General features: G+C 33.9%; 1 protein-coding gene across 1 annotated transcript in view; it reads left to right on the plus strand.

Moving 5' to 3' along the window:
• The window catches only part of LOC150094686 (cell adhesion molecule Dscam1-like), a 314,713-nt gene that overhangs the window by 245,368 nt on the left and 41,448 nt on the right, over nucleotides 1–27,897 (plus strand). Inside the window, exons 15-22 of the mRNA XM_090411113.1 lie at nucleotides 481–648; nucleotides 957–1,027; nucleotides 1,664–1,901; nucleotides 6,068–6,166; nucleotides 11,793–11,978; nucleotides 12,264–12,557; nucleotides 13,562–13,741; nucleotides 26,712–26,938. Of these exons, the coding sequence (XP_090267239.1) occupies nucleotides 481–648; nucleotides 957–1,027; nucleotides 1,664–1,901; nucleotides 6,068–6,166; nucleotides 11,793–11,978; nucleotides 12,264–12,557; nucleotides 13,562–13,741; nucleotides 26,712–26,938 (1,463 nt within the window). The remainder of the gene's footprint in view (nucleotides 1–480; nucleotides 649–956; nucleotides 1,028–1,663; nucleotides 1,902–6,067; nucleotides 6,167–11,792; nucleotides 11,979–12,263; nucleotides 12,558–13,561; nucleotides 13,742–26,711; nucleotides 26,939–27,897) is intronic.

Raw genomic sequence — 27,897 nt, forward strand, 5'->3', positions numbered from 1 at the left:
TAACTTATCCTGATTAACGAAGTATTTAGTTGGTAAAATATCAAAAGTCACCATTAGTTATAGCTTCACAAAAAAACCTTCAGAATAGGACAATTCTTATGGGATTATTATTTAAGAGATAAGTCGTCGGTAATTTAATTTAGTATTCAAAGACGGAATAATCCCTTGTAAAGGAAGGTTGCCTTAGAATGTCATTTTACGCTAATCTCATTAACAATCGATGTGGTACACGCAGATAACGAAACACTTAAGCCGACCTTTTGGGAAGGGAAAAGAATTAATGGTGAAAGGGTATCGAGAAAAAAATGTTTTGTTTTTTTTTATGTTCATTTTATTCTACACATTGTTAAACAGTACAAAGCAGAAAACTAGACAAAGAACGAGAACATTCGGTATTTTACGTTTAAATTACTGCACTTCTGATTCTTATATCTGTTAGAAACTTTGGACACTTAGTACCCCCGTGTTATTTGTCCTTAGAAAGTTGGCTGAGTGGAACTCAGCATCTCGACATCCCTGGAGGAAACACCAGCGCCACTATCAGGGGACTTAATCCAACTACGAATTACCATTTCAGAGTGGCTGCTGAAAATAGCCTCGGACGAAGTGAGCCAACCGATGCACTCACCATAGCCACAGATGAAGAAGGTAAGTCATATTCCTCATTACGTTTTAATCATTTTGAAATGAAAACCTGTCTCTCTTTCTCTCTCTCTCTCATTGCTTAATCGTTCGTTCTTTCATTATCCATTCGCCTATTTTGTCAATATATTATCTTTTTCTGTCATTCACAGACTTTCTCATTCCCTCGCCTCTTCGCCTCCCCACTTATTCAGGCTAATATTCTCTCTTCGTTCTTTTCTTCGCTGGCCCGGCCGCACGTTGAACTTTCAAATTTCTTACTGCAGCAATATGCGAGACCTTATTTGAAACGTGACACTTTTCATTTATTGCAGTTCCCGGCAGCCCTCCGGAGCACGTGGAAGCTATACCAACCAGCTCACACTCCATAAGAGTTCTGTGGAAGGTAAGTACATTGCGGATTTAGATGCAAACGGAAAAAACCTTTACTGCCACTCTCGGCTTTTCATCTACTTGGCTGGAAGTTGATATTAAATTCCCAACTTTATGCTTGGCAAGTATCGGCTCTTCCAATCTCGCCTTTCACTCCCTGCATTTATTCTTTATATAAACCTAGCTTTGCTCTGTTTATGTAAAGAATATAATTGAAATCCGGACGATATTTTGGGCAAGATTACAAAAAAATGAAAAGGATAAAAAAAAGTTTGATAAATATTTATATATTCAAGCGAAAATGAAATATAAAAAAGATATTAAAATATCTTTAGATTTATTTACTTAGGGCGTTTCTAAAATGCATTTGAACTTCAAATCGTCAATATTTAAACAAATTTTAATTTCTTCCATTCTGGCAACATGCCAAGTGATAAAAAAAATAAAAAAAAATTAATCCCTCCCCCCAGGCTTGTTACTTGTATTTTGCTCGAACTGCATATATCAACGGAGAAACACAAACAGACATTTCTTTAATTGCAATCTTTCCTCTAAATATCCACAAGTATTTTTATTAACTAAAATACATTCTAAGAAGAATACATGACAGAAATAAGTAAAAATTTTTCCTTTCCAATTTTATGCACAGATGCCATCACCAGAGACAACTTACGGCAAAGTTAGAGGTTATTATGTGGGTTATAAGGTGGTCGGCTCAGCCGAACCCTACGTGTACAAAACATTGGAACTGATCAACGACTTTTCCCTTGAATGTGTGTTGGCCAACCTTCGACGAGCCACGAAATACAGCATTATTGTTCAAGCCTTCAATAACAAAGGAGCTGGGCCACCCAGTAAAGATGTAATTGTCAAGACTTTCGAGAATGGTAAGAAAACTTTTAATTAGCAATTTTTAATTTGGGATTTTAAGAAAATTCCACTTTATTCGAGAATTACATCCCCAGTACAGTTAGCTTGAACCTATATCTTTGTGAAATCTTTTCGTATGTATTATTCTTTACATTTTGGGTTAAAATGTCTGAGGAACGGATACATATACTGCTTTGCAAAAATTATTACGTACTAGAATGTTTCAAACCTCGAAGCACGATTGGTCCACCTTTAGTTCCCCCCAACTGGACACGTCTTATGGTGGAGCAGCCCTTTTCATTCTTCCCCTTTTCCTATATTTCTACATCGATTCCATCAAGATCCTCTTGAAGAAACATAAGCCAATGTGTCTTCGCCACAGCCGACTTATCAGAAACCAGCTACACAGCCTACATTAAAATATTTTACTGTGGTGTATGGGATGGAAATGACTACGAAGGAGTCGCCATTCTTGTGGACACCTATATCCAATTCTAACTTAATACCAGCATAGAAGTTGTCGCCATCCCTCAATTAGGATCGCTTATGAGAGCTGGCTGCATTTGTTTATAAACAGATGCGGGTATATCCCAGGCCCAAACTGATGATCTCAACTTACCACTAACACTAAGGAAATTTAAATCGACACAGCCCTCTGTAAGGTGGTGAAGACACCAATATTAGCACGATAGGAGTGGTGTGGAGGGTATGCTCTACAAGAATCTCTCCCCCTTAGACGTATGAAGTAATACCTTCTGTCACATGCCTACCCCAACAATATATTCTCCAACTCTTTTCCCACTGGTTAAGTATGCAGTAGAAAATGCCATCTAAGATCCACCCTTTTAGCTTTTTTTTAGCACAGAGCACAGCATTATGTTTCCAAGTGTATTTATCTCATCTATTATGATTTCTGGAGAGCGAACTACCTCCTCTCCGAGATATGGCCTACGAGAAAATCAATCTTATGTCATTCAGTTAGACTTGAAACATCGAACAAAATACTTGTATAAGTTGCTTTCATATAGAAAGCACATGACACAACTTTGGACTTAGAGGTGGGGGGACCCCTTTCTCTTATTAATTTTTTTCTCTCTGATTGAACTTTCCCAGTACAAGATGGTCCTGCCCTCTCCGTCCTTTTAAATAGAAAAGTTCCACAAGACTGCGATAAGTAGGACGCTGTTTCTGTCACTAAACTCGACACAAGAACTTCCTCACACAGTAAGTAACGTCCCCTACTGGATTTTAGCATGTATTTTCACTCTTGCAATATAAGGCTAAGACATAGATGCAACTCTCTTTCCATCCGATGCTTAAAAATCGGTTTAAATTCTCGCCAGAGAAAAGAAGCCTTCTGTGTGCAATTTTGTAGCAAACGTAGTCATAATTCCAAGCTATGAAAAACACAATACCAGTTGTGACAGAATCAGTTTATCGGAAACTTTACGTTTAAAAAAAATATCGGAACAATACGATAAGTTATGGAAAGAAATGAACATCATTCACATTTTCTTAGGATGCAGACCGATGTTCTTCTGCTCCTATACTGAGCACTTATCCGATCAAGTCGATTATGGGTTTCAATTCCATGCCTTTGCAAAGAGGACGCATGGATGGCGGGATATTCTCCACCACGGCGATCAGAACAGCAACTACTGCATTTCGAACATCACTTAATCTTAGGCTTTACATTAAAATGAATGAACTGTTGTCCGAGGCCTGAAACTGCCTTTGCAATAAAAATAACATCTCTACCAGATCATCCTGCAGTGTGAAAATTCGTATATCACACGTGAGACTGCCCTATGGCCCTTAGGGCAGTCTCACGAATCCAATAACTGTTACAAGCTTTATATGCCACTGTAGCTATAAAACACACTTTCATCCGGACACAGTGGAAATCTATCATGCAGCTTCTCTATGTGCAGGCTGCAGAAACTCTACTCTTCACTTTGTCTGCCAGTAATCCTTTGAAAACACACAAGGTGGAATATTCTGATCGTTCGTCTACAGGAATACATATATTTGCATCTTTTCATGATTCCATTTCCTTCTTTCAAAGCCACTACATCAGCCGTTGTTTATACTGCATGCTGTAATTGGGTTATAGATTCATGAACTTGAAAATGACATTTTACAATGGCAACCTCTCTTTAAGTTCCTGTGATTAAACATACCAAAATACCTATACGGAAGGTAAAGCAGTGGTAAGTAACCAGAGCAAATTATTTGTGTATTTGTTACTTTTAAAAAGCGGCTCTATTGCTTTATAAGTTTCTCAATTCTAATTCTTCACATTCTCTGTAAAGTTTGTATTATACACGTCGACAAAGGTAAATTTCGGTATTATAAGTATAGCTTATTTTGTTTCACATGACGAACTTTTAATTTTTTTTAAAACATTTTCCATTGTACATTTGTTGTGTATTGCACACCTTGAAAATATCACTATTTCTAACGAAACGTTGGTAATTGTGAAATCTAAATTCGTCATATTCACAATATAAAGAATAAACTTACAGAACAATTGACTTCTTTCTTTGAACTTATACAAGCAAACCAAGATAGATTAGTGAGGGTAAAAAAAAAAAAAAAAGCAATTCACTGCAACGCATTAACAGTTCATTGAAATTTATGACAAAGCTTTTAAATCTGCAATAAAAATCCTCGTGGGACGATATTCGAATTGGGCTTTAAACATTAAAGTTGGATGGACAAATCCCACAGTAGCAATACTGGATTGCGAACTATGTGATAAAAGATCAGACATAATGGCAGCGGGCATTATTTTAATCACCCGAAGTAGACCCTTAACCACAATGATCACGAGGAAGACAGCACACACACACACGCCAGATATTCACCTTTGTTAGGATCTCCACTGTAAACACAATTCCATCGCTACCTCTTAATTGATGAGGGAGTTAACTCCCAGAGTCACTTAATCTCCGACTACTTAACGATTCTCTTGTAGTCAGGTTACTGAGAAACCGAAATAAGAAGCCGCTATCTTATTTACTTTCCAAGATATTTGCTTACGCATAAAAATATCTGCTGATTAAGCTACCGTATCATTTTAAACTCGACTCCTATTATAAACTCCATTGTTGGAATAAAGCAGCAATCGGTTACTATGGTAACAGTAGGCTGCGATATTTCCTGCATCATTGTTGTCTGTCAGACTTTATCATACGAAAAGCAGGCTGTACATTAAATGAAAGGGGAATATTATCATACAAAAGGAATACCAAATAAACTATGCTTGTTGAATTAAACGCTGCACACAAAGACAGAATGGCTACTCTTCGTCGTACACAAGCACACGTGGAATTGTCCATTAGTATTATCTAAACGCCAACCAAACATGTTCGTAGAGTAAATTTGAACTGTGATTTTCAATTTTGCTTAGTAGCTTAGCTATTCATTATTTCGGTTTTAATAGAACCGTGTTTACCTACGCCTCTCTCTCTTTCTCCATTGCTCATTTAACTTGGGAAAATTGTCTGTGTATACAAAATCATTTATTATGCTCTTCTCGAGACAATCTTTCATTATGGGTTGGCACTTAAAGAAATTGCATTTTAAATGTAACATCGAATAACTGTAGAATGGGCCTCTGACCTCTGCGTGTACCGACGGTCGATTTGTTCCTTAAAGGCTTGCAATAAATCTCAGAAGTTCGTTGTTTAATTTTGGCTTCTCCATCATAGCTCATTTCAATTTTGATTGAACTTTTGCTACTTTCACGGAACAAGGAAAGAATAAATTGCGTAAATGTAAATCTTCAAGCCTCTTGGAGAAAAGACGAACTTTTAATTTATTTCTTTTTTATTTTAAAGATATATATAGAATTTCTATATAAATTCTATGTCACCTATTAAAAATATTAATAATTAAATAGAAAGAGATCATTATAATTTCTTGATTCAAGATAATCTAAGTTATTATTTGTACACCATAATAAAATAGAAAGATAAAATTTATAACTGACGAAGGTACGGTTTTGAACTTAAATATTTAAATATATAATTCAGAACCGTATTCATCATGTTTATCTTTTTATTTAAATATTAAAATATTTTATTATATAAATAATTTAAATATTTTATTTTAAATATTTTTATTTAAATATATTTATTTTATTTTATTTAAATATATATATATATTTTTCGTTTTGTAGATCCCCCCGCTGCTCCTGTACATAGAATAATGTCTCCCACATCATCTACAGTGAAAGTGTCTTGGGATGTTAAGACAGATGATGCAAATCCAGTGACAGGTATTTTGACTGCTGAATATCTATTCCTATATGAATATGCACATGTTTTCATCATGTTATGTTGCAATGTTTTTGAGCTTAGAATATGAAAAATTCATTTTTCACAGCTCAAAGACTTGAATACATTTTTTTAATAAAAGGAATATATTTGTTTCGCTTCGTTTACGTATAGTTACAATGGCCTATTAATTGCAGACGTTTTGCTGAGTGATTTTTGTCACCCTCTCACATGTGGCCAGTAAATAAACAAGTATTGCAATCGGTCTGTGAGAATACAGGGTTATATAATTAAATTTTTGAAAGGTCGACGTCGACCATAATCCAAAACAATCGACTACAAAGAACACACACGCACTACCTCTCAAGAGATGAGATAAGAAATGTATTTTTCGGTTTCAACTAGATTTAAATGTATGTAAGACACTTGACTCGTTTGATTTTCCTTTATAGTACTGTTTACCTGACCCTTAACCCTGACCATTCCTTCCAAAATGAAACTTTCATGCAGATGATTCACGGACATGTTTCTACATTAAAAAATAACTTTTTAGGGAAAAAATTTTAAAAACCCATTTTTATGATAACTTTTTAGGGAAAAAAATAAAAAACGCGTTTTTTTATTTTTTTTCCCCAAAAGTTATCAGTATCAGTTAGAGGTGACATCACTAAAAGATATCTGCAAATGATGAGCTTGCTCATCTCCACGAGGCTGAGCAGACATCTTCTGGAGGAGAGCAGGGAAGAATAGGGGATGTTGGGGTAAGGTGGGGAGCATTGCAGGGAAGACCTCTGTCACTCTCTTCACTACCCTTTCACTTCCACCACCTAATGCTATTTTTTCCCATCCCAACAATTTCAGACATATGAGTGAGAGAAATAGTCACATGGTCTAACATCAAAAACACTTTTTGAGAATAAAATACTTAACATAATAAGGACAAATAATATAGAATACTCTTCGAGCCACAGAGATAAGATTTGCCATATGATGTGTCAAAGTAAGATAATCTCACATCAACATCATATCCAACAGCATATAGAAACATGTCTGTGAATCATCTGCGTGAAAGTTTCATTTTGGAAGGAAGGGTCAGGGTTAAGGGTCAGGTAAACAGTACTATAAGGAAAAACAAACAAGTCAAGTGTCTTTGCAGTTATGGCATTTCGTTCATCCCATGCAGCTATCGTAGTTGTGGTGATTGGTATCCAGGAAAGTAAAGTAAAATAATGGGTGAACCACAAAAGTCATTGAAATTTTCTTTCTTCAGGAAAATAGCACGAGACAAAACTCTTCACCTAGCTCTAAAAGGATGGAAACCGATAATTATTTTAGAGGACACATACATTGTGATGTATTTATCCAGGACCACTTGGGAAAAGTTATGCAGGAAGTGGTCTGATATCCTTGGCTATTTGCAAAGAAGAGTCGACTACGAAATGAACCTCGGCGAGTGTTATATTCTGAAATGCCAAGATGGGGAACTAATACTTGATGATACAGGAGCTGATGGAAGTAAAGTTTTTTTCTATTAGTTGTGAAGAAGCTGAGAGATTTTCACCAAAAATGTATGACATTGATAATCATTTACTATTTTTGGAAACTGAATTACCATCTATTCGTATCATGCGGAAAATTATCACTAATCGTTTAAATTCATCAATGGTAAAATTAGAGTCTCAAGATTTTATTCAATTCGAAAAAGATTGTTTATTTTGGGACATTTATGAACATTTTACGAAAACTGTTTGTGTATATTTGCTGACAAAATAATACACAGAATGTTTAGGGAGACATGGTGTCATTTCTAGACTGACACAATATCAAATGTATGGAAGTGTGGTTAGCATGGTATCTGATTTAAAAACTCTTTTGCGTGACTAGCTATTTTGATGTAATGTAACCAAGAAACAGTGAGTAACAAAAATTTTATTCATTGAACTCTTTGGAAAATGTTAAGAGTCTAAACTAAATATTGTGAAATATTTTTAGGTGCTTACAGGTTTCGAATTTTTCTCAGTGAATATACTTGTAAATAATAATTCAGCAAAATAAAATATGCATTTGTAAACTTAAATGAACAAAGATGTATGCTTTTGTTGTTGTGTTTCCCACAGTGAATTTTGTACTCAGTTATTCTGATTAAAACTTGATATTTAAATCCAAAACTTTATATCTTAATGCAATTCTGTTTAATTATTTTTAAAAACAATTCGGGAAAAAAAGAGTTGAAAACTGATATCCATGTAATTGATTATTTTAGAAATTGTCTAATGCTACATATTGACATTATTTGAGTTATCTGAAAACAATTCGTTCACATAATCGAAAAATCCGAACTGTTGGAATTTGGTTGTTTTACAGAGAGATAGTAGAATAATTAACCCAAAACGTGACTTTAATTCTTAAAGTTTGGTATAGAAAAAATGTTTTTACTCTCTCCAGATAACACATATACAAATTTTACCTTTCCCCACACAAAGTAAGATAAAAACACACCAACAGTATATCCAGCAGCATGTGAAAACATGTCGTTGAATCATCTGTGCAAAAGGTTCATTTTTGGACCGGTCAGGGTAGGGCATGGTAAGTGTAAACAGTACTTTAAGAAAATACCATAGAGTTGAGTGACTTTCGACTTAAGGTAATCGTTCATCCCCTGCAGCTGCTGGTGTTTTGTGTGTTTTTGTGCTGTGAATATGTTAGCCATAGTAACCTATAATGAAAAGTCAACTGCATTTTGAGATTTGTGTTTGTGTTCTGTGCTGTGAATATATATTAAAAATCAACAATTTGGAATATTCAGAAAACCTAGATAGTACCAAGATGTTCCCATTCTGGAAAGAATTGTAAGTTAATTTTTTTTTCCTTTTTTTTAACTTGAACATAACAATTGATAATTGTAATTTCAATAATCATTGCTCGTATGTTTTTTGGTAAGTGTAATTCTAATACTGAATAGTTTTTTTTTCTTAAGAATAATCATAGGGTATATATTAGAGTATCAACATGGATACATTAGTGACTTTTTATGTCTAATGTGTATGTGTGTGTGTTTGAGTGTCACCAGCATATAATTAAATTATTCAGAAAAGCTCGAAACACAGCTGCCAATAGACTACTCTACTCTACTCCAAGAATTCCCACCCTTTAACAGGAAAGAAATGCCCCAAAAAGTATTGGAAATTAGTACTACCATCTATAGAAGAAAAAAAAACTATGTTTGAGTGACATAGCATATAATTAAATTATTCAGAAAACCCCTCGAAACTGTGAATTTCCAAACACATAACGTAATTATTGTTATCTCTAAATATCACCCATAAGGCAATAAGCGAACCAAAAACACTATATGACGTCTCTGACAGACGAGTCCCCCAACAAAATTCCAAAATCTATAATAACAAACATCCACGTCATGGTTTCTTCCCAACAATCACAACACAATTCTTTATCCAGTAATATATCTTCCTTTCCATTCAAAACAGCAACGTCATTTATTTACAACTAACAAATGACGTCACTTATCTTCATCTGACAATAACAAAGATTCACGTCACGATTCCTTAACTTATTTTGATCTTGATGTGGGTCAGAAGTGTCCCACCAATCACAACACGAATCCTTATCTCTACCATCACCCATCATTGTATACGCGAACAAAACAAACAACGTGATCTCACACACACATATGCTCCCAGAGAAATTCCAATCCCATGCCGTCACGCCCACAATGACGTCATCTTCTTATCTTATCTTGATTTGGTTGAAAGTGATCACCCTACTACTTATATAGATTTAAGTCATTTAAAAAAAAAAGATACTATTAAAAAGCAAACAATAGTTACTTTGTTACAAATATGACGCTTAAAAATGAATTGGCGCCATAAAAATATTTTAAGTTACTGCGTAATGGTATAATTGTGTGTACAATATGAAAATAAAAATATCTTTTCAGTCTTTTGCAGCTTCAGATATTATTATTCCCTTTCATGCGAAATAAAAAAAATAAACAAACAAATATCAACATTGTAAGGTACTTACCGTATTTTCTTTTATGAAGCAGTCATCCAGAAGAAATCAATCAGTTGAAAATAAGCCCGTTCGATTATTAATTTTGAAATATTAAGATTATTTTATAAAATCTTATGTTGATTATAATTATTTAAAAATGTTTAATTTTATAATGCTAATTTTAAAATTAAAAAAAGTAATTTACATATCTAAGCTACACCTTTTATTTTTAGTATTAAGCAGCTATTAAAATAAAAACTAAGGTTAGTGAATTAGGCGCATGCAAGTGAGACTAAGTGGAGTGGTGTCCTCACAGAAACACATCTTGGCTGGAGTTCCACAAGGGTCATTACTAGCACCAATCCTATTCTCCTTATACCTGCATGATATACCACACAACCCATTATCTTCAATTAAAGCTCTTTATGCTGATGACACAGCGATATTGGCCAGATCATTAAAGCCTCACCTAGCCATCAAGAAATTGCAAGAAAACCTACTGCAAATAGAGCAATATTTTGCCAAATGGCGTCTCCAGGTGAATCCTCAGAAGAGCGTAGCCTTCTTATTCTCTAGAAGATCAGTGCTTCCCAAAGAAGATATTCTCCTCTTTAACACAAAAATCAGTGGAAAACAGAGATCAAGTACCTTGGTGTAGTAATGGACAGTAAACTGACTTTCAACTCCCATATCAAGACTTTCTGTGCAAACACATCCAAAACCATAGCCCAGCTCTATCCGCTAATAAACAGAAACAGCAAACTGGGCACCAGAATCAAACTTCTCATATACAAACTGATGGTTCGTCCAATACTCACTTATGCCTCACCGGCCTGGAGCCATACTTCAAACTCAAATATCATTAAATTACAACGCATTCAGACCAAGTGTCTTAGAATGCTCCTGGGCACTCCATGGTTCATTCGAATTGTCCAACTGCACCGCGACACGGAGGTCCCCTATATTTACACCTTCATGCGGACTATAGCAACCAAATTCTTTTCAAAGGCAAGTGTGCATCCTAACAGACTGATCCAACTGGCCGCTGACTATGATGCAACGGACTATTCTAAGCACAAAAGACCTAAATCCCCTCGCTGAGGATTAATCTCCTGGCCCACTCAGGGCGAGCAATATAGCTCATAAACTCTTTCCACTCACAGTCTCTGTTAAGATAGCCGGGAATATGAAAAGCTTTTGCTTCACCCGTTAAGCCAGTAATGTTACTAGTTACTAGTGAATTATAAAGATAATTTTCTTAAAAAATTGGGTAATTATTATTCAATATTCAATAGATTTTCCACTGCCGTTAATTGCTCTTCTTCCTGTGAATAGCTAATGTAGCGCCCCCGAGTGAAAAGTCTGAAAGTTGCGTGTTAGATCAGCGTTAGCTGTTGTGTATGTGTGCGAAATCCCATGACCTGATCAGGCCTCTATTGCTGCGATCTCTGCCTTGATTTCTATTACTACTCAATTAGATCAAGTCGCGTGATTTGACGTCACCGCAAAACTAATATTATAAGGAAGATGGGGGATTTGCTTTCATTTCGAAACCCAAGTGTGACCTGAAATCAAGATTTGGTGCCCTACTAATGTAATGTTTTGTGTTTGTAGGTTATAAAATTTTCTACAAGCTCGACTTGGGTGAATGGGAAGAAACAGATGTCGCCGGAGACAAGAACACGCACACCGTCCATAATCTGAACTGCGGCAGTCGTTATCAATTTTACATGGTGGCTTACAATGAAGTGGGAAAAAGCGATCCAAGCGACATTATCAGTGTGACCACACGAGGAGGAGGTAAATAATGGATTTATAAACAATTAAAGCGCATGAGCACGTGAAAATATATATGCGAAGGAGAAAGATGCTTCTGGTTTCCGGTAGATGGCATCACATACATTTTGCGAGTTGGTTGTTGCTATCATGTTGGAGAACCACTGTCTTTATCTAGAATAGAGGTTTATTATATCTTTTAAAAATGTTTATTTATTTTTCTATTTAAGACTGATAAGCCTTATCAATCTTAAATAGTAAACGAACTAGTTCATTTACTTTAATTCTTTGCTCATTCTGTATTTTCAGCTCCAGTTGCTCCCGACAAATCGTCACTTCTCGTCACCAACTCGTCCACAGCCACCCTTCATCTGAACACTTGGCAGACGGGAGGTTGTCCAATCTCGTTCTTTATCGTCCAGTACAAACCTCGAGGCCAACGAGAATGGCTTCTCGCTTCGAACAACATCGTTCCCGTCCAGGACATTTTCGTAGTGCAGAATTTGAAACCAGCCACGTGGTATAACCTGCTCATGTCCGCTCACAACGAGGCAGGTACAACGGAAGCCGAGTATGTTTTTGCCACGTTGACGGCGTCCGGAGGTAAGTAGAACAATTGTGAACTGCTCTCGCTACAACTTTCTTTTTCTTGATGAGCAGAATTACAATTCATCTAAAAGGTAACTTATGCTAAGCGTGTAACGTTTAGTATAAGTTAATATATTTTAATTTTTATATTTTAATATATTTCCCTTATATGAATTGCGTTTCTTTATTTTTATCAATTCTAAATGCCTAGAGTCTTAAATAAAATGGACAGATGTATTATAACACCTCGTAATTATTGAACAAAAAAAATAATTGAATATGTTTTGTACACTTAAAAATGGAGATTTTTATTTCCATATTTCCTCCTAATCACCATATGTAAAGAACGAATCACATTGACATTTTTCTTGAATAGCTGCAGGTTTGTGGGAATTCCAAACAATATGCATTGACTTCGTTCAAATGGAAGCCTCAATGCTACGCTGATTTTTTTTTTTTTTTTTTTTTTTTTTTTCCAGCTGGTATAAGATGAAGGTGACTAAATTTTATTTTTAGATGGCTCTGATGTGTACATTTGCAGAGGAGATAGCAACATATTTTTAATATCCAAGTCCTACTTTTTTATTGTGTATTTTTCTTTCTATTTGTTATATTATGTTTTTTTTTATTTATATATTTGTTATTTAAGTATGATTTGCATATCTTTAATAAAAACTTAACAGCAAACTTTTCATAAAAGTATGTATAAAAAAACGGTGTTCTTAAGACGTGAATTCAATAATATACCGTCATTTTTTCTGCGTGCGGGTGGCATGTAATATTATTAAAAAAAAATCTAAGAATTAAAAAAAATAATAATTATCAACGTCAAATTGTGTAAAAGAAATCTCTTTAAATGACCGAACATTTAGCTACTAGATGGCGCCACTTCAGCTTTGATGTTTCAATAATGAAATAGTGTGAGGTCGCAACGTGAAAAAGAATTATAAAAATGAAACATAACGCTCTGATATTTTAAGTATTGTCCATGGAAGTAAATATCCATTGTTTCTATTTAGCTACAGTAACTCCTGTCGTCGCCGAAAGGGAAGAGGGAACCTCCTTCTACAAAAACTTATCAGTTATTGTGCCTATCGTCTGTGCAGTAGTCGTCTTGCTGGTTATCACTTTGGTGGTTCTTATTGTTTGTGTGAAGAAAAGCAGAAATTCTGATTATGCTACAACGTCTCAAGGCCCAGGTAAGTGTTTGTATAAACATAATAATTTATATAGTAAAATAGTAAATATAAATATATATGCAATTAATCCTGTTATATTGTGATTTATTTTGAAATTCGTCAAATATCCGTTATATCCAAAGTACACTAAATTATGTTTCAAATGAAAATAATTGAAATAGATTGGTGCTGTTAATTAATATAATATAATATTATATATAATATATAATATTATATAATATAATATAATATAATATAATATATTATATTATTATATAATATTATATAATATTATATATAATATTATATAAATATAATATATTATATTATATTATATAATATTATATAATATATAATATTATATATTATATTATATTATATTATATTGCCGGTGGATCGACCGTGAGAGGGTAATGGATGGCAATGATGTAGCCAATGAAGTCCTAACTGAGGCTCTAATCGGATATTGCTGTTACCCTCTTGCCATGATCAGAGCTTTAATAGCCCAATAACACCTTATCCCTGTCATCTACAGATAACGGTATTGATGAAAAGCACTGTTGCTTCGCCCCTTTAAGGCAGTCCTTATATCAGGACTATTAATGTTACAGTTATAGTTCATGCTCAAAAACTATGTAGAGCTGATTACGGTTGTTTTAAATGTGGAGAAAACCATGCTACTAAGACTTGTGTCAAGCCTGGAACCATACCTGTCAGATGTGCCAATTGTAACGGTCCTCATCCTCCAAATTACAAAGGATGTAGTTTCTACCCCCCCTCCCTAAATGACAGTAAGAAATAATCAAACTTCCTCGCACGCAATTAAAAGAAGAATTTTCCCTGACTCAAACAATATCGAAAAATCAAGAAGATGCACATCAAATGAACAAAACGTGTGCTGAAACGCCACCTCAAGAAAGTAACATGCTAGGATCCAATACATCCTAACCTGTTTGTGGTTATTACTCCCCTCTCGCTACCATGCTTAAAGATTTCAATAAATCAAGCCCATGGATGACCTCTACAAAAAGATTCTTTCAAGAAAAATACTATCCAAACTACCCTTAGTAATGATTAGAAATAAATTTCTTCCAAACTCCCTTTTAATTGCTGCTTGGAATGCCAACGCCCTCTACAACAAAGCTGTTGAACTACAAGAATTTTCACCGAGATACAATCCAGATATAGTAATAAATGAAACTCATTTACGACCTGCAGAGAATCCGAAATTGAGAGGATACCTGCTCTGTAGAAATGACAGACTGGATTACAGAGGTGGTGGCACTGCCAGTTTTATTTAGAACTACATTAAACACACTTCCATAACAAACCCACCAACCACACAATTAGAGATTATAGGGACTGAACTCTACTCTAACACTGCCGGCAAGCTCAAACTCTATGCTGCTTACAACTCAACAACCAAAACTTTACTATTGGCTGATTTAGATGCCAATCTATGCATCAGGGTATCCAACATCATCGCTGATGATGATGGATTCTCTCATGGGATCTGACTGAAGTTGAAACACCCAGCTTGGAATAGTAAAACAGCCAATAAAAAGGGGTCGCATAGTATATAATTACAGAGGATAAATATGCATAATAGTGGCTGGTCCCACTGAGTCTACTCATCACGGTGCCCCTAGCAATTCAGATGTTTTAGTTGCTATCCTGTACAGAACGTTAAATATAAATGCCCGTTACAAATTTTGAATTAGCTGTCCTCGGATTACAACCCTATCTTACTCATTACACAATCAAGAACAATTATCTCCTACTCACCCATTCATAGTTTGGGAAAGATTATCAAAAGTACTCCCTGAATGCATTGGTCCCGTACCCAACATAAAATCAAAGCAAGAGATTGATAAAGCAATAGAAAACCTAACTAATCAAATGAACAAAGCACCAGCAGCAGTCACTAAAACTACAACTATTTATAAGCCTAACCATAAGATATGAATAAAATAGAGAAAAACAAAGTAACGAAAAGATATCATAACACACGTGCTCCTCAAGATAAAAAAACTCCTCAACAAATTGAATAGTTCAGTCAGAGAAGATCTCAAAAATCACAGAAATCAGCAATGGGGAAAAAAATTACCATCTCTTAGTCCTGAAGATTTCTATCTGAAATCTCAGAAACAAACACAAATCTCTCCCCCTATACAATCAGATCAGGGTTTAGCCCACACTCATTCTGAAAAAAACGAAAGCTATAGTAAGTAATCTGGAAAAACAGCGCAGTCCAATATATGAAAATTGAAACATCAATCATGTTTACAAAGTGCATTGTTATGTTAGACACACATTAAAACAACAATAATTCAAATCTGAGTAACCCTACTTCACCAGTAGAAATAAGTAACATCAAGTATCTCAACAACAAAAGCTCCAGATCTGGATGGCATCGCCAATAAAGTCATGAAATTGCTACCACGCAAAGCTGTAGTGCATCTTGTCAACATCGTGAATGCAATTAATCCTAAGAATAAAATGGACGAAAATATTATCATCTCCAGACTTCAAGAATCAACAGGCAAATTAAATATCATACAAAATGAACAATTTGGCTTTCTTCAGAATCATAGTACTACCCAACAAATTCATCGTTTAACTGAGTACAGGACACAGTTGGAAACATCACAACAGTGCTGTATTCCTGGCCATTGCGAAGGCTTATGATAACATTTAGCACTACGGTTTGCTTTACAAACTTATCACCACCAACATCAAGCCAGTCCAGTCCTTAATGTCTTCAAACCACATTCTCCTGGGTCTGCCTCTCCCTCTTTTTCCATCCAGTTTTTCCCTTCTAATATTAATTTCTGAATGCCTTCTTGTCTGGTTAGATGTCCAAAATATTTACGTTTTCTCTCTTTAATTATTTTCATTTTTGCTTTCTTTAAAACATCTTCGTTTTTCAATTTCTCTGTCCATGGTATTTTCAGCATTCTTCTGATGGTCCACATTTCAAAAGCTTCTAATTTTTTCTCTGATTCTTTATTTAGACTCCAAGTTTCACTGTTGTAGAGAAGGCTTGACCAGATATAGCATTTTATTAATCTTCTTTTTGTGTCTATATTAATGTCTCTGGATGTTAAAATAGTTTTCATATCAGTAAAGGCTTTTATTTCTATCTCTATTCTTTTTATTTATTTAAGGGAATTTCCTCTGTTTGTAAACATTTGTCCCAAATATATAAAAGACTGAACCTGTTAAATTTTCTTTTTTTTTTAACAGTAATGTTTAGTTTCTTATTTATTGGTTCTTTTGATATAATCATGCACTTTGTTTCTTTAGGTTAATAAATAGTCCCATGTCTAAGCTTCTTTTGTAAATTTCTGTGACTATGTTTTGAATATCATCTTCAGATTCAGCTATAAGAACTGTGTCATCTGAAGTTGTTGAAGTTCCTACCTCCGACGGTTCAGTTCTGAAATATTTTGAAAAACTTGTTCACTATATATATTGTACAGTAAGGGTGATAAGACACATCCTTGCCTTACTCCATTTTTGATTTCAAAGTTGTCAAAATATGCATTTTTATATCTTATTGAGGCCATTTGATTCCAGTATATATTTGTAATTATACGTAGAATTTTTCCTTTTAACCCATTATTCTGTAAGATATGTATTAATTTCTTGTGATCTATTGAATCAAATGCTTTGGTGTAATCAATAAAACAAAGATATATGGTTTTCTGGTTGTCAAGGCTTCTTTCACATAATGTTTTCAAATTGAAGATTCCTTCTCTTGTACCTTTATCTTTTTGAAAACCTGATTGAGTGTCTTTTATTTCTACTGACAAAGTGCCTTTTATTCTTTCTAGGATTATTCTCAGTAGTAATTTTGTAACATGGCTTGTTAAACTTATTAGTCTGTATTCTGTACATTCAAAAGTTCTTGGAATTTTGGGAATAGTGACAAAGATGGATTTCCTTAGATCATCAGGGATGTATCCTGTATCATAGATGTTATTAAAAAGAACCTTTAGGTCATTCAGTGTGTTTTCATTTACTTTCTTTAACAATTCAATAGGGATCTGATCAGGGCCTGGTGTTTTACCTGGTGCAGGAAGGCTAAAGACAGCCACTTGTCTTTAGCCTTCCTGCATTCATTTTTTATAATTTTACTGAGTATTCTATACTTTTGTGTACTTTTCTTTTTTCGTCTTTCATTCACAAGTTCTAGTATTGATTCAGTCATCGAGGGTTTTTTCTTATTGTATTTAATTTTTGGGATAATCTCGTTAGCTGTATTATATGTTGCACTTCTAAACTTTGACCACCTGTTTTCAATTTCCTCTGTGTTACAAAGTATACTGTCTTCTGTTTTATATCCTACATCATCTAATTTATGAGTTAAACACCATTATGTTGTCGGGTATATTCAGAGCTGTCAAGTCTTTCAGTATGATTGTTTTTTTGAAATGTTTTTTAGTTTAATTTTTAAAGTAGACACAACAGGGTTATGGTCTGAACCTATATCAGCACCTGGGTATGTTTTTATGTTGGTTATATTATTTTTGTATCTATTATCATTATGAAATCTCTTTGATTTCTTATAGAGTTAACTGGGTTTGTCCAAGTATGCAGTCTGCGCTTTGGATGTTCAAAGAAAGTATTAATTATGCGCAAGTTGTTTTGAATGCAGAATTGTATCAATCTCTCACCTCTTTCATTTCTGTCGCCTAGTCCGAATTTTCCAACAACTCGATTTTCTTCCCCTTCTCCAACCTTTGCATTCAACTCACCCATGACTATGAGTATCTCATTTGATTTTACATATTCTATAGATTTTTGAAAGTTATTATAAAAATCTTCTATTTCTTTATCATTGTGAGTCATTGCAGGGGCATAGACCTGGATAATTATGATATTAAATTGCCGCATAGCCGCAAATTTAACAAGTATTATTCTTTCGTTTATGGGCCAGCCCCATTACATATTTAAATGTCTTTCTTAATCATGAAACCCACTTCATATTCATGCTTCTCTCCACCAGAATATACAACTATAAAGCCATCTTTTTCTGGTTTTCCCGTGTTCAGCCATCTTGTTTAACTAATTCCCATCACATCAACTTTAAGTCTTTTTATTTCCTGTATAAGGTTGTCACAATTCCCTAGTTTATATAATGTTCTCACGTTCCAATTTTCAAGACCTGTTTCTTGTCAAGAAATCAATGAATATGATACGTCTAATCAAGTCATACCTTATCGACAGAAAAATGCAGGTCCAAATTAATGGAACAAACTCTACTAAACGTAAAATTTAGACTGGAGTTCCACAAATGGCAGATATCCCACAAAACCCTACGTCGTCCCTCACGGTTTTATGCACAGACGACACGGCAGTATTAGCTAGATCACTCTGTCTTCACCTTGTAATCAAAAAACTTCAAGAGAGCATCTTAATGTTAGGAAAATGGTTCTCAGACTGGAGACTGTAAGTAAATCCTTAAAAAAAAAAAGGTAGCATCTCCCAAAGGGGACATGCTTCTGTTTGGTACCAAAATCCCATGACAAATAGAAACCAAATATCTCGGTTTACTACTACAAAAGATTGTGTTTCAGTAATCCTATCAGGCACATCTGTGTGAAAGTATCCAAAGCTGTCACTCAACTCTTTCCATTGATTAATCAACACAGATGCAAATGCAAAGAACAAACTATTATGTATCATATGGTGATTAATTACCTATGCCTCCCCAGCTTGGAGCCACACCCCCAAAGTTAACATACTAAAATTTCAACGGGTGCAAAACAAGCTGCAGACTACAACGAGTATCATTTCTACAAGTACAAGAGACCTAAAGCCATTCTGGGTTTCAATGATAACATTTATTCCCTCAGCCTCCACAAGGCCAGCTTAATCCTCATAAATTAATCTGAATAACACATCTTCCGTTTTCGATAACGGGAGTAGAAAAAGCGTTAAGCTTCCCCCCTTTTTTAACAGTACAGTTATGCGTTATTTTAATGTTAGTATTTTTTTTAAAAAATTTCTGTTATCGATAAATCATGAAAATGCAATCAAATTTGTCTGAAATCATTACTGATATCAACATTTGCACCATCACTAAATCCCATAAGCAACAGAGATAGCTTATGGAATAAGCTATCTCTGCTGGGATTTAGATCTCTGTTGCTGTACTCATAGAAAAAAAAAAAAGATAAAAACCCGTGGGGTCATTATATAGACGGACTCTTTTGAAAGAATAAGATTGAATCGCCTTTCAAACAATCTTTTTTTTCACTAGAAAAACAGTTGTTTGACATAGTAATAAATCTTATGTTAGTACAACTGAATTATGTACTTTTTAAAAAAAAAAAAAACTGTCGATAACTTGTATTAATACACTGTGTTCTGTAAACATTGTATTCCATTAACAACGGATTAATAATACCTATGATTGATATTCAATCACACATTTTACATGCTAATAATAATAACACGATTTATTTAACATTATTATTGGCTTCCTATTAGAATTTTAAACTATCTTTCTTATGCAATCATGGAACTTGATTACATGCTTTGTTCCTAGATGGCAGCACATTCGCAGATCGCTATCGAAAAGCTTGGCGACACACACACACAAAACGTACATTAGTTTCCCATACTTGAAATGCAATTTAAGTGGTTATACACTGCTTTAATATATTGGAACTAAAGGATAGTTTAGTAATAGTGGAATGCTGTTATCATGATATTGGCATTCTTTGTAGTTGTACGTTTTCATGATCATAGATGTCGCCACTTTACAAACCACACCTCTATAACAAATCATCAAATTAAATAAGATGATTATAATCATTTGAATGCTTATTAAAAAGTTCAATGGAAATAACTTAGTTCCTCATGAAACTAAATTTATTTAATAGAGATTATTATCGGCCAGCTGAACTGTCGTACTCTAGAAATACAGCACATTAAAAAAAAAGTACACAATCTAATCAATAGATGGCGCCACAATACACTTACCACGTTTTTAAGTGTGTTTGTTCTTTAGGACAAATCGTAAATTTGATTGACTGCTTACATATAAACATTTTACTAATTTTATTAATTAATATTGAGTGCATTTTCGAATTTTTTTAAGAAATTTCGTTATTTTTGAAAATTATCAATTTTTTTTTAATAATTCATGCAGAGTACAAAATATTAATTCATTGAAAATTTCAATTAATCATGAGTTGTTAAACGAATATTTCTGTTTAATATTTTTTTCAAAATAATATCTCCAGTATTCTTATAACGATGAGTATTAGTGTCATTAATAACGTATTAAACATTTGACAGTTGTAAACCGTAGTACATGATAGCATCACCGAATATAGGAATTTCAGAATTATAGGAATCCGATAATTTCGTTTATTTTTTAAAGCATTTTAAAGAAAATGAAACCTTGTCGGGATGTAAAAAGACTTTCGATATTTCTTTCCAGTGTTTTTACTCATTTTCAAAAATGAAATATGTAAGACTTGATTTGAATTAGTTCTACAGTTTTCTGATAATATACGTAAGACATTTTTCTTCAATGATAGCGTTTTTTTAATCATTACTTTCCTCGATAAGCGATTTATTATGCTTTCGTATATAATTCAATACCACTTAAATCGAAACCAGATGGTAAAGCCATTAAAGAATTGTTATTATTGTGAGGATATCAGAACTCCAATTTTCTGAATTGAAGTGACTTTTCCGTTATTGCCAAGAATAATCTCGAACCCTATTTTTATCGGATTATTGATCCAACATCTGTACAAAATGAAATCCCATTTTCTTTCAACTAACTATTCGCATTTACTAGGTTTTCTTTCCAAACTCTTTTACATAAAATAATTTCTTGGACATTTTTTTAATAACTCTAAAAGTAACGAAGTCCGTCAACTCTGAATTTATGACCCAGTCAACACTGAAGATTTTATGTTGTTCCCACCCAGCCTATAGTGCATCGTTAGTTCCAGTACTATGGATGATCTGTGATTAGTTATAAAAGGAAAAATTAATTGAAACTGATCGAATATTTATAAACAATGAAATAGTTCACGACTCCGCTACTAGATGGAGACGTTGTAATATAACTATAGAAATATCAATAACGTGAGGTGGAAGATGGTTATAACCCCCCATTCGGTAGGGACTAAATAAACTAGGCATCTTGTGCTTTTCTTGTTTTTCACTTCATATCGATTATTCGATGTCATCCGGGGATGTAGGGATTCTCTACTGTAAACCGAATTGTTCTTCTGCAAATCAACTGTTTTGCTAGACGGAAACAAACACAAATTGGCATTCGTATTACTTTGGCCATAATTCCAACTAACTCCAACTCTTGCTAGGCCTCTAATAATCACTAGGATGGATACACTAGGTATAATGAAAGCATCTGCTATTAGAAGATATTTTGCTAATTTCGTGGAATTGATATTTCACGAAGTATCAATGACATTGTGGAATTCAGTTACATTTCTTTCGAAAGTTATAAAATATTCTGCAACACACATCGCTATAGAATACAGTCAGAAATTAGCATCAAGACACTTGGAGTATTGATGCCAATACTTTAAGACATGTTTAAGGGACTTTATCGATCGAAAAATAATAGCCATTAGGTACTTGCAATCTATTCGTGCTTTATCGGATTAACTCGAGCACTCCTCCATTTTTGAAATATGCTTGGAGGTTTAGGATAGTTTTTACAACCGTAGTCTAGATAAAATTTATGCAGAAAAATCCTGTAATCTTAGAACTTCGATATATATGATACATATCACATAATAGTTTAAGTTCTAATGTGCATAATGTATGAATTCTAAGATTAAAGTATTTGTTTTACTTACTTTTAAAATTTTATTTTTATAATTTTACGATATATTTTCAGTAATATAATTCATTTTCATATAGATCAAGCCACTTTCATTCTCGGATAACGTTTATTGCGCTCCTAATTTACACACGAAACATTATTGCGAAAAGCAATGTTTTTTTTTTTTTTGGCTTAAATTCTTCGTATTCCCCCTCTTGATAGTGCAGTGGACTATATTCGATGAGGATTTCTTTTCAAATCCTTTACTTATAAAATGAAGTAAAAACACGGCAGGCTCTACCATACAAGCTAAACAAGCATCGCTTGGAGCAGCAAAATATTAGGGGGCGCAGATTCGAAATATTTGGAATATCAACAATTTTACGAGCGAGGACGCCCCAAAGGCTCCGCGTTTGGGCGCAAAAATACCTTGGGCCGGGCCTGAATACACAAGATGCAAAAAATATATTAAACTTCATTAGGAATATCAGTGAATATTTTAATTCGTGAAACAGTACTTACCTGATTTTAATGATCCAGTATGGCGTTTAAACTGCATTTTCGTTTATTTATATACACCAAGGCTTTGAAACTTGAGCATATAGTAACCACCATCCCCCGGTAAAAATCAATTATTTCTTTCTCTCCGTGTAAAATAATTGAGACGTTGACAACGAAAAAGGTGTAAGTGTCAAAATTAAAAAAAAAAGTTGTTTTCTCCCTGAAACACAAGTATGTTCCAACCCCAATAGTATAGAAAAGGAGACAGTTCCCTAGCCCATTCGTTCTAATTGTACTTCACGTCAGCAGATCGCTCAGGATGCAATTTTCCTCTGCTTGGCATTAGGTTTTTTGCTCCTCGTGTAAAATTTGGAATTTGGCACTTACACCCTTTTCATTGTCAACGCCTCAATTGTCGTTTCAAGTACAAAAAACCTGTTTCTATGATAAAGATTCTCTTTGAGGATATTAGCTTTAAAAAAAAATTACATCCGATCTATCCCAGGTATCAACGACAACGATGGTTATCGAAACTACATAAATCCGTTTTTCTTATTAATTATTTCGTTAGTCAGTTTATTAAATTGACTACATATTTCATAATGACAAAATGGAATAGCACAATGGATAGTGTGTTAAAATAATACCAATTACTTAGTAAATAAGATGTATTTGAGTCTAAAAATGGAAAACAACATTTAAAATTTCAGAATATATCTGTAAACGTTGTGTTTTGAAATACATATATGAAATATGTATGCATACAAATAACAATAAATATATATAAACAACTTAACAATAATGATTGAAACCTAATGTAATGCTATGAAAAAAATAAAACGGTGAACACGTGATAGGGCGTTAATAGCGTACCGTTATCAACAACCAATCGTCGGAATCACACACTAGAGGAGAAGAATTATGAAAACATGAAAATATTATATAATGTAACGATTAGCAATATATAAAGAGGAGTGAAAATCTTTCTAAAACAAACAGTAAATAGGTACGATTGCTATCAGGGATCAGTGTGTCTTATGAGCACTTTGGCGTCCACATAGTATCACGTTCTTTGGAGAATCCACTTTGACCTATCTAGAAAGGCAGATGCCGCGCGAAATCTTTCCATTTTAATAAGCGAAAGGGTCTGTAAACCTACCGATAGCCCAAATTCATCTAAATGCGGTGTAACACACCCATCTCCACCCTGACTACCTAATTCACCATGATGGACTAAGCCTGTCGAGAATTTGGAGCACCACATTAAAGGCTGCACGAGTCACTGTGAAATAATGACGTCATCCATTCTAAATCAGTCGAATACGGACAAAATTGACGCATGATAAAAAAAAAAAAATTGCAATTTTGAGCAGCGATATTTTCATGTTTCGTGTTGTTCTAATACTTTCATTTCAACCGAGACTGTTACATTCGCACTTCGAAATGCATTTACCACATCCCAGCAGCTGAATTTTTTTTTTAAAAAAAATTTCCAGTGTTCTATTGTGATTTCCTTTTGGCGTAGATGGAAGCCATCCATCTATATACCAAGCATCACATATCCAGTTAATGCACTCTCTCCCGCTTGTTTTAATGGTAAAATCGATACGGCTGACTTCTCTAATGTTGCTATTTAATCAGACGACGCGAAAACGTACCTCTCATTTAGTTCTTCGGACTTGAACGTGACAGAGATGTAGCGGAGAATGATGTTGGTTTATGGAGTGCATAACTCTTTCTTTTGGTCTCTTTGCTGGCTGTTAACTCTTCGGCGAAACCCGAGGAAACGAGTCATTTAAAGTGTGTATATGTCAGAAAAATATAAACGATGGGGGGGGGGGGGAAGAAGAAGAAACAAAAAGAAATAGCCAGCTTTGCAGTGAAGGCGAACAAAAGAACGACCGAGAAAGAGAAAAATTTAATAAATAATAACGTATTTGTTCGATTACTGAGAGACCGCAAAATTTATAGATAATACCATGTTGATATTGTCTAATAAATCTTTGTCTTTTTTCAATGTAATAATCCTTCTCTTTTTAAACTGGCTTAACATTTATTGGCAAATTAATTAATCTTTCAGCGAGTGGTTTGTTCTTTCGACAGGGGGGGGCAAAGAGTTTCATGAAGGGGCGACAAAATATTACTGATTTATGTGCTTTACAATTTTTAAATTTCTCTTTTATTTTCATAAAACCTGTATTTATATAACCAAAATAACTTTTTATTCCATTTTTATTAAAATGATGAAATATGCATTTTTAATTATTATTAAAAGTGTTAATTTCGTCGACCACACTATTTTAATTAAAAAAAAAATCACTTTTTTGTGGTTTATGAATTTATAGTGCTGCCATCTTTTAACTGAAATTATAATTAAAGATATTTAATTGTTAACAAATTCATCTTCACAGACTAAACATGCACAAACTTGAGAATTCTTAGACAGTGAGCAGCTAAGAAGGAGAATAGACATTTTGAAACTAGAATACAAGATGTTTTCAGAAAGCAACCATCTTAGCTTAGTCTCTTGGCATAACCTAAAAACGTTTCCAAGTTTTATAAAACGGAATATCGTCCAACAATACAGTTATCACGAACGATACTAGTGCTGCCATCTATTAACAAGAGGAACAACTAAATAAATCAATCGGTAAGTCCTTCCCAGCGATGCTTTGATGTACTACACTAGTACATCTTCAGTTTCCAGGGAACCCCTATGGTTAAACCGGGTCTGCTTCCTTCATCAAAACGTTTCCTGTAACCACACCTTAAATTTAATTTCCGATTCATATTATGCAATGCTATTCCATTACATGTGACATAAAATTCCTGTATGTCTCTGCTGCATTATCCCTACAATCGTTAGTCGCTTCATTACATTTAAGAATACCACAGAGTGATAATATATCCCGGCCACCAGACGGGAATTCCAGTTCGAATAACGATGTATCAGAAATTAATTATAGTGTTATAATAGATAAAATTTAAAAATTGTGTAATTTTTATTAAATTAAAAAAAAATTAAATATTATTTTGTTTTTATCAGTAACATATAAGTTATATTATTATTATTTCTAAAATATATTTTGAGTTTTAAACGTGTATTATTGATATAAATGACTTTTAGCGTTCGTCAGAAAAAAAAAACATCAAAGACGCAATTATTTCTAATTTCTGTAATTACATTCCCAAAAATATACACAGTTTTGGAAGAATTGGCTTAAACATTTAACCCTAACAATATTATGATATAAAAAAGGCAGTTGACGATGTTAAATGATTAGTATTTGAAATATTCAATTGTTAATAGCTCGTTTTCCTATTGGTTCATTGTTAATAATATTCTTTATTAAATACATTCATTAATAAATTCCTGCACTTGCAACAATTGTCTACATTGTTTTACATAAATGTGAAGTGTTTGAAAAAGCCACATGACTTTTTTAAAGCTCAGGTGTTTTTCTTTTACAATTCAGTGAGCGAAATAAAAACAACAATACTTCACCCACGTCAAGCGAGGAACATGAAGTGCAGATAAATAAACAAACAATGCGATATGTTAGCTAACACAGCGCCCGTTGTAGAAAAGATGCGGGGCAGCTCGCGGCACATTTTACCACTACTGACAGCTCGTGCAATTGACATAAATTAACTTTTCTTTTATTGTAGAGTGTCGAGCAGACCCTAAAGGAGACAGCATCTCTATGGCCTCGGTAGGAAAGAAACTTTACGAGACACCACGAGAGCCTCTTTATTACCCATCGCCCTACGCTACTACTAGAATATCTATGTACTCTGGAGATAGCGAGTCTTCTTCAGGCCAAACAAGCAGTCTCCAGAGGCCTGCTGGGAACAGACCGGAGCATACCTACGATGTCCCATTCCCTCCAAAACAGGTGAGTCTCATTTAAAGTGAACAACAAAGTTATCTAGGTGGGAGTGTGCATTCTCTCCCTCCCCAACCTGTTTACAATGTTGCCAGTTTCTGAAACTGCTGTTATGCTGCAAGTCCCATTTCACTTTAAATGCGACATCTAGTGACAGAGTTGCAAAGTAAACTCACTTGGTTATTTTGTAGTAGTAGGAACACGTTTTTTTACTTGCATATGTCTGAATACAGCATCGTATTGTACTCAAGAAGACGTTTGATTATCTTTATATCCTCAAATAATTTTTCATTGCTTGGTATTAATTTAGTTGACCTATAAAAATAGGTTGACGTAGTCATGATTTAATGTGAACAAAATTTTCAGAAAATGTAAGTTGATTTTGATCACAGATCATCACAAAGTTACCATCATGTAAATAAAGTTTCCCAGAAATTTCAAAAAATAGAGATTGATTCAAATATTACATTTATACATTTCTTTTTTTACATTTAATAAAAATTCTTAAAAATTAAAATAGTTTAAGCATAAAAGGTACTCTAGTATATATTATTAACAGCATAATTATAAATACAGAGAAATTATTAAAAACAAAATTGTTTATTTTTCGTATGGTAGATATTTTCATGTGATTTGTACCATTCAATTGAACTGGAATTATTAGTATTAAGTGAAACGATCCCAACTTCCGTATCGTTACACTTCATTGCGCCATCTAGCGTCAATTGGTGAAATGAATGTCTGACTAGAATTATTAAACTACATATTTTAAAAAAAAAGCTGAAACTAGACAGTCACGTTTGTCAGGAATTCTGTTGTTGTGGGGATAAGTTTCTAAAAACGATACCAGTACTGTGGATACTTTTGTTTACAGTTACGAACATGACTCAAATAGCAAAATGAATTATCTTACAGATGATTCAATATTGGGGATTTTTGCGATATTTGGATACTTCCAGTAAGCATCC

The sequence above is a fragment of the Typopeltis vanoorti genome, chromosome 21 (assembly GCF_054136105.1).
Source record: "Typopeltis vanoorti isolate ZY-2024b chromosome 21, IOZ_Tvanoo_1.0, whole genome shotgun sequence".
Classification (NCBI taxonomy): domain Eukaryota; kingdom Metazoa; phylum Arthropoda; class Arachnida; order Uropygi; family Thelyphonidae; genus Typopeltis; species Typopeltis vanoorti.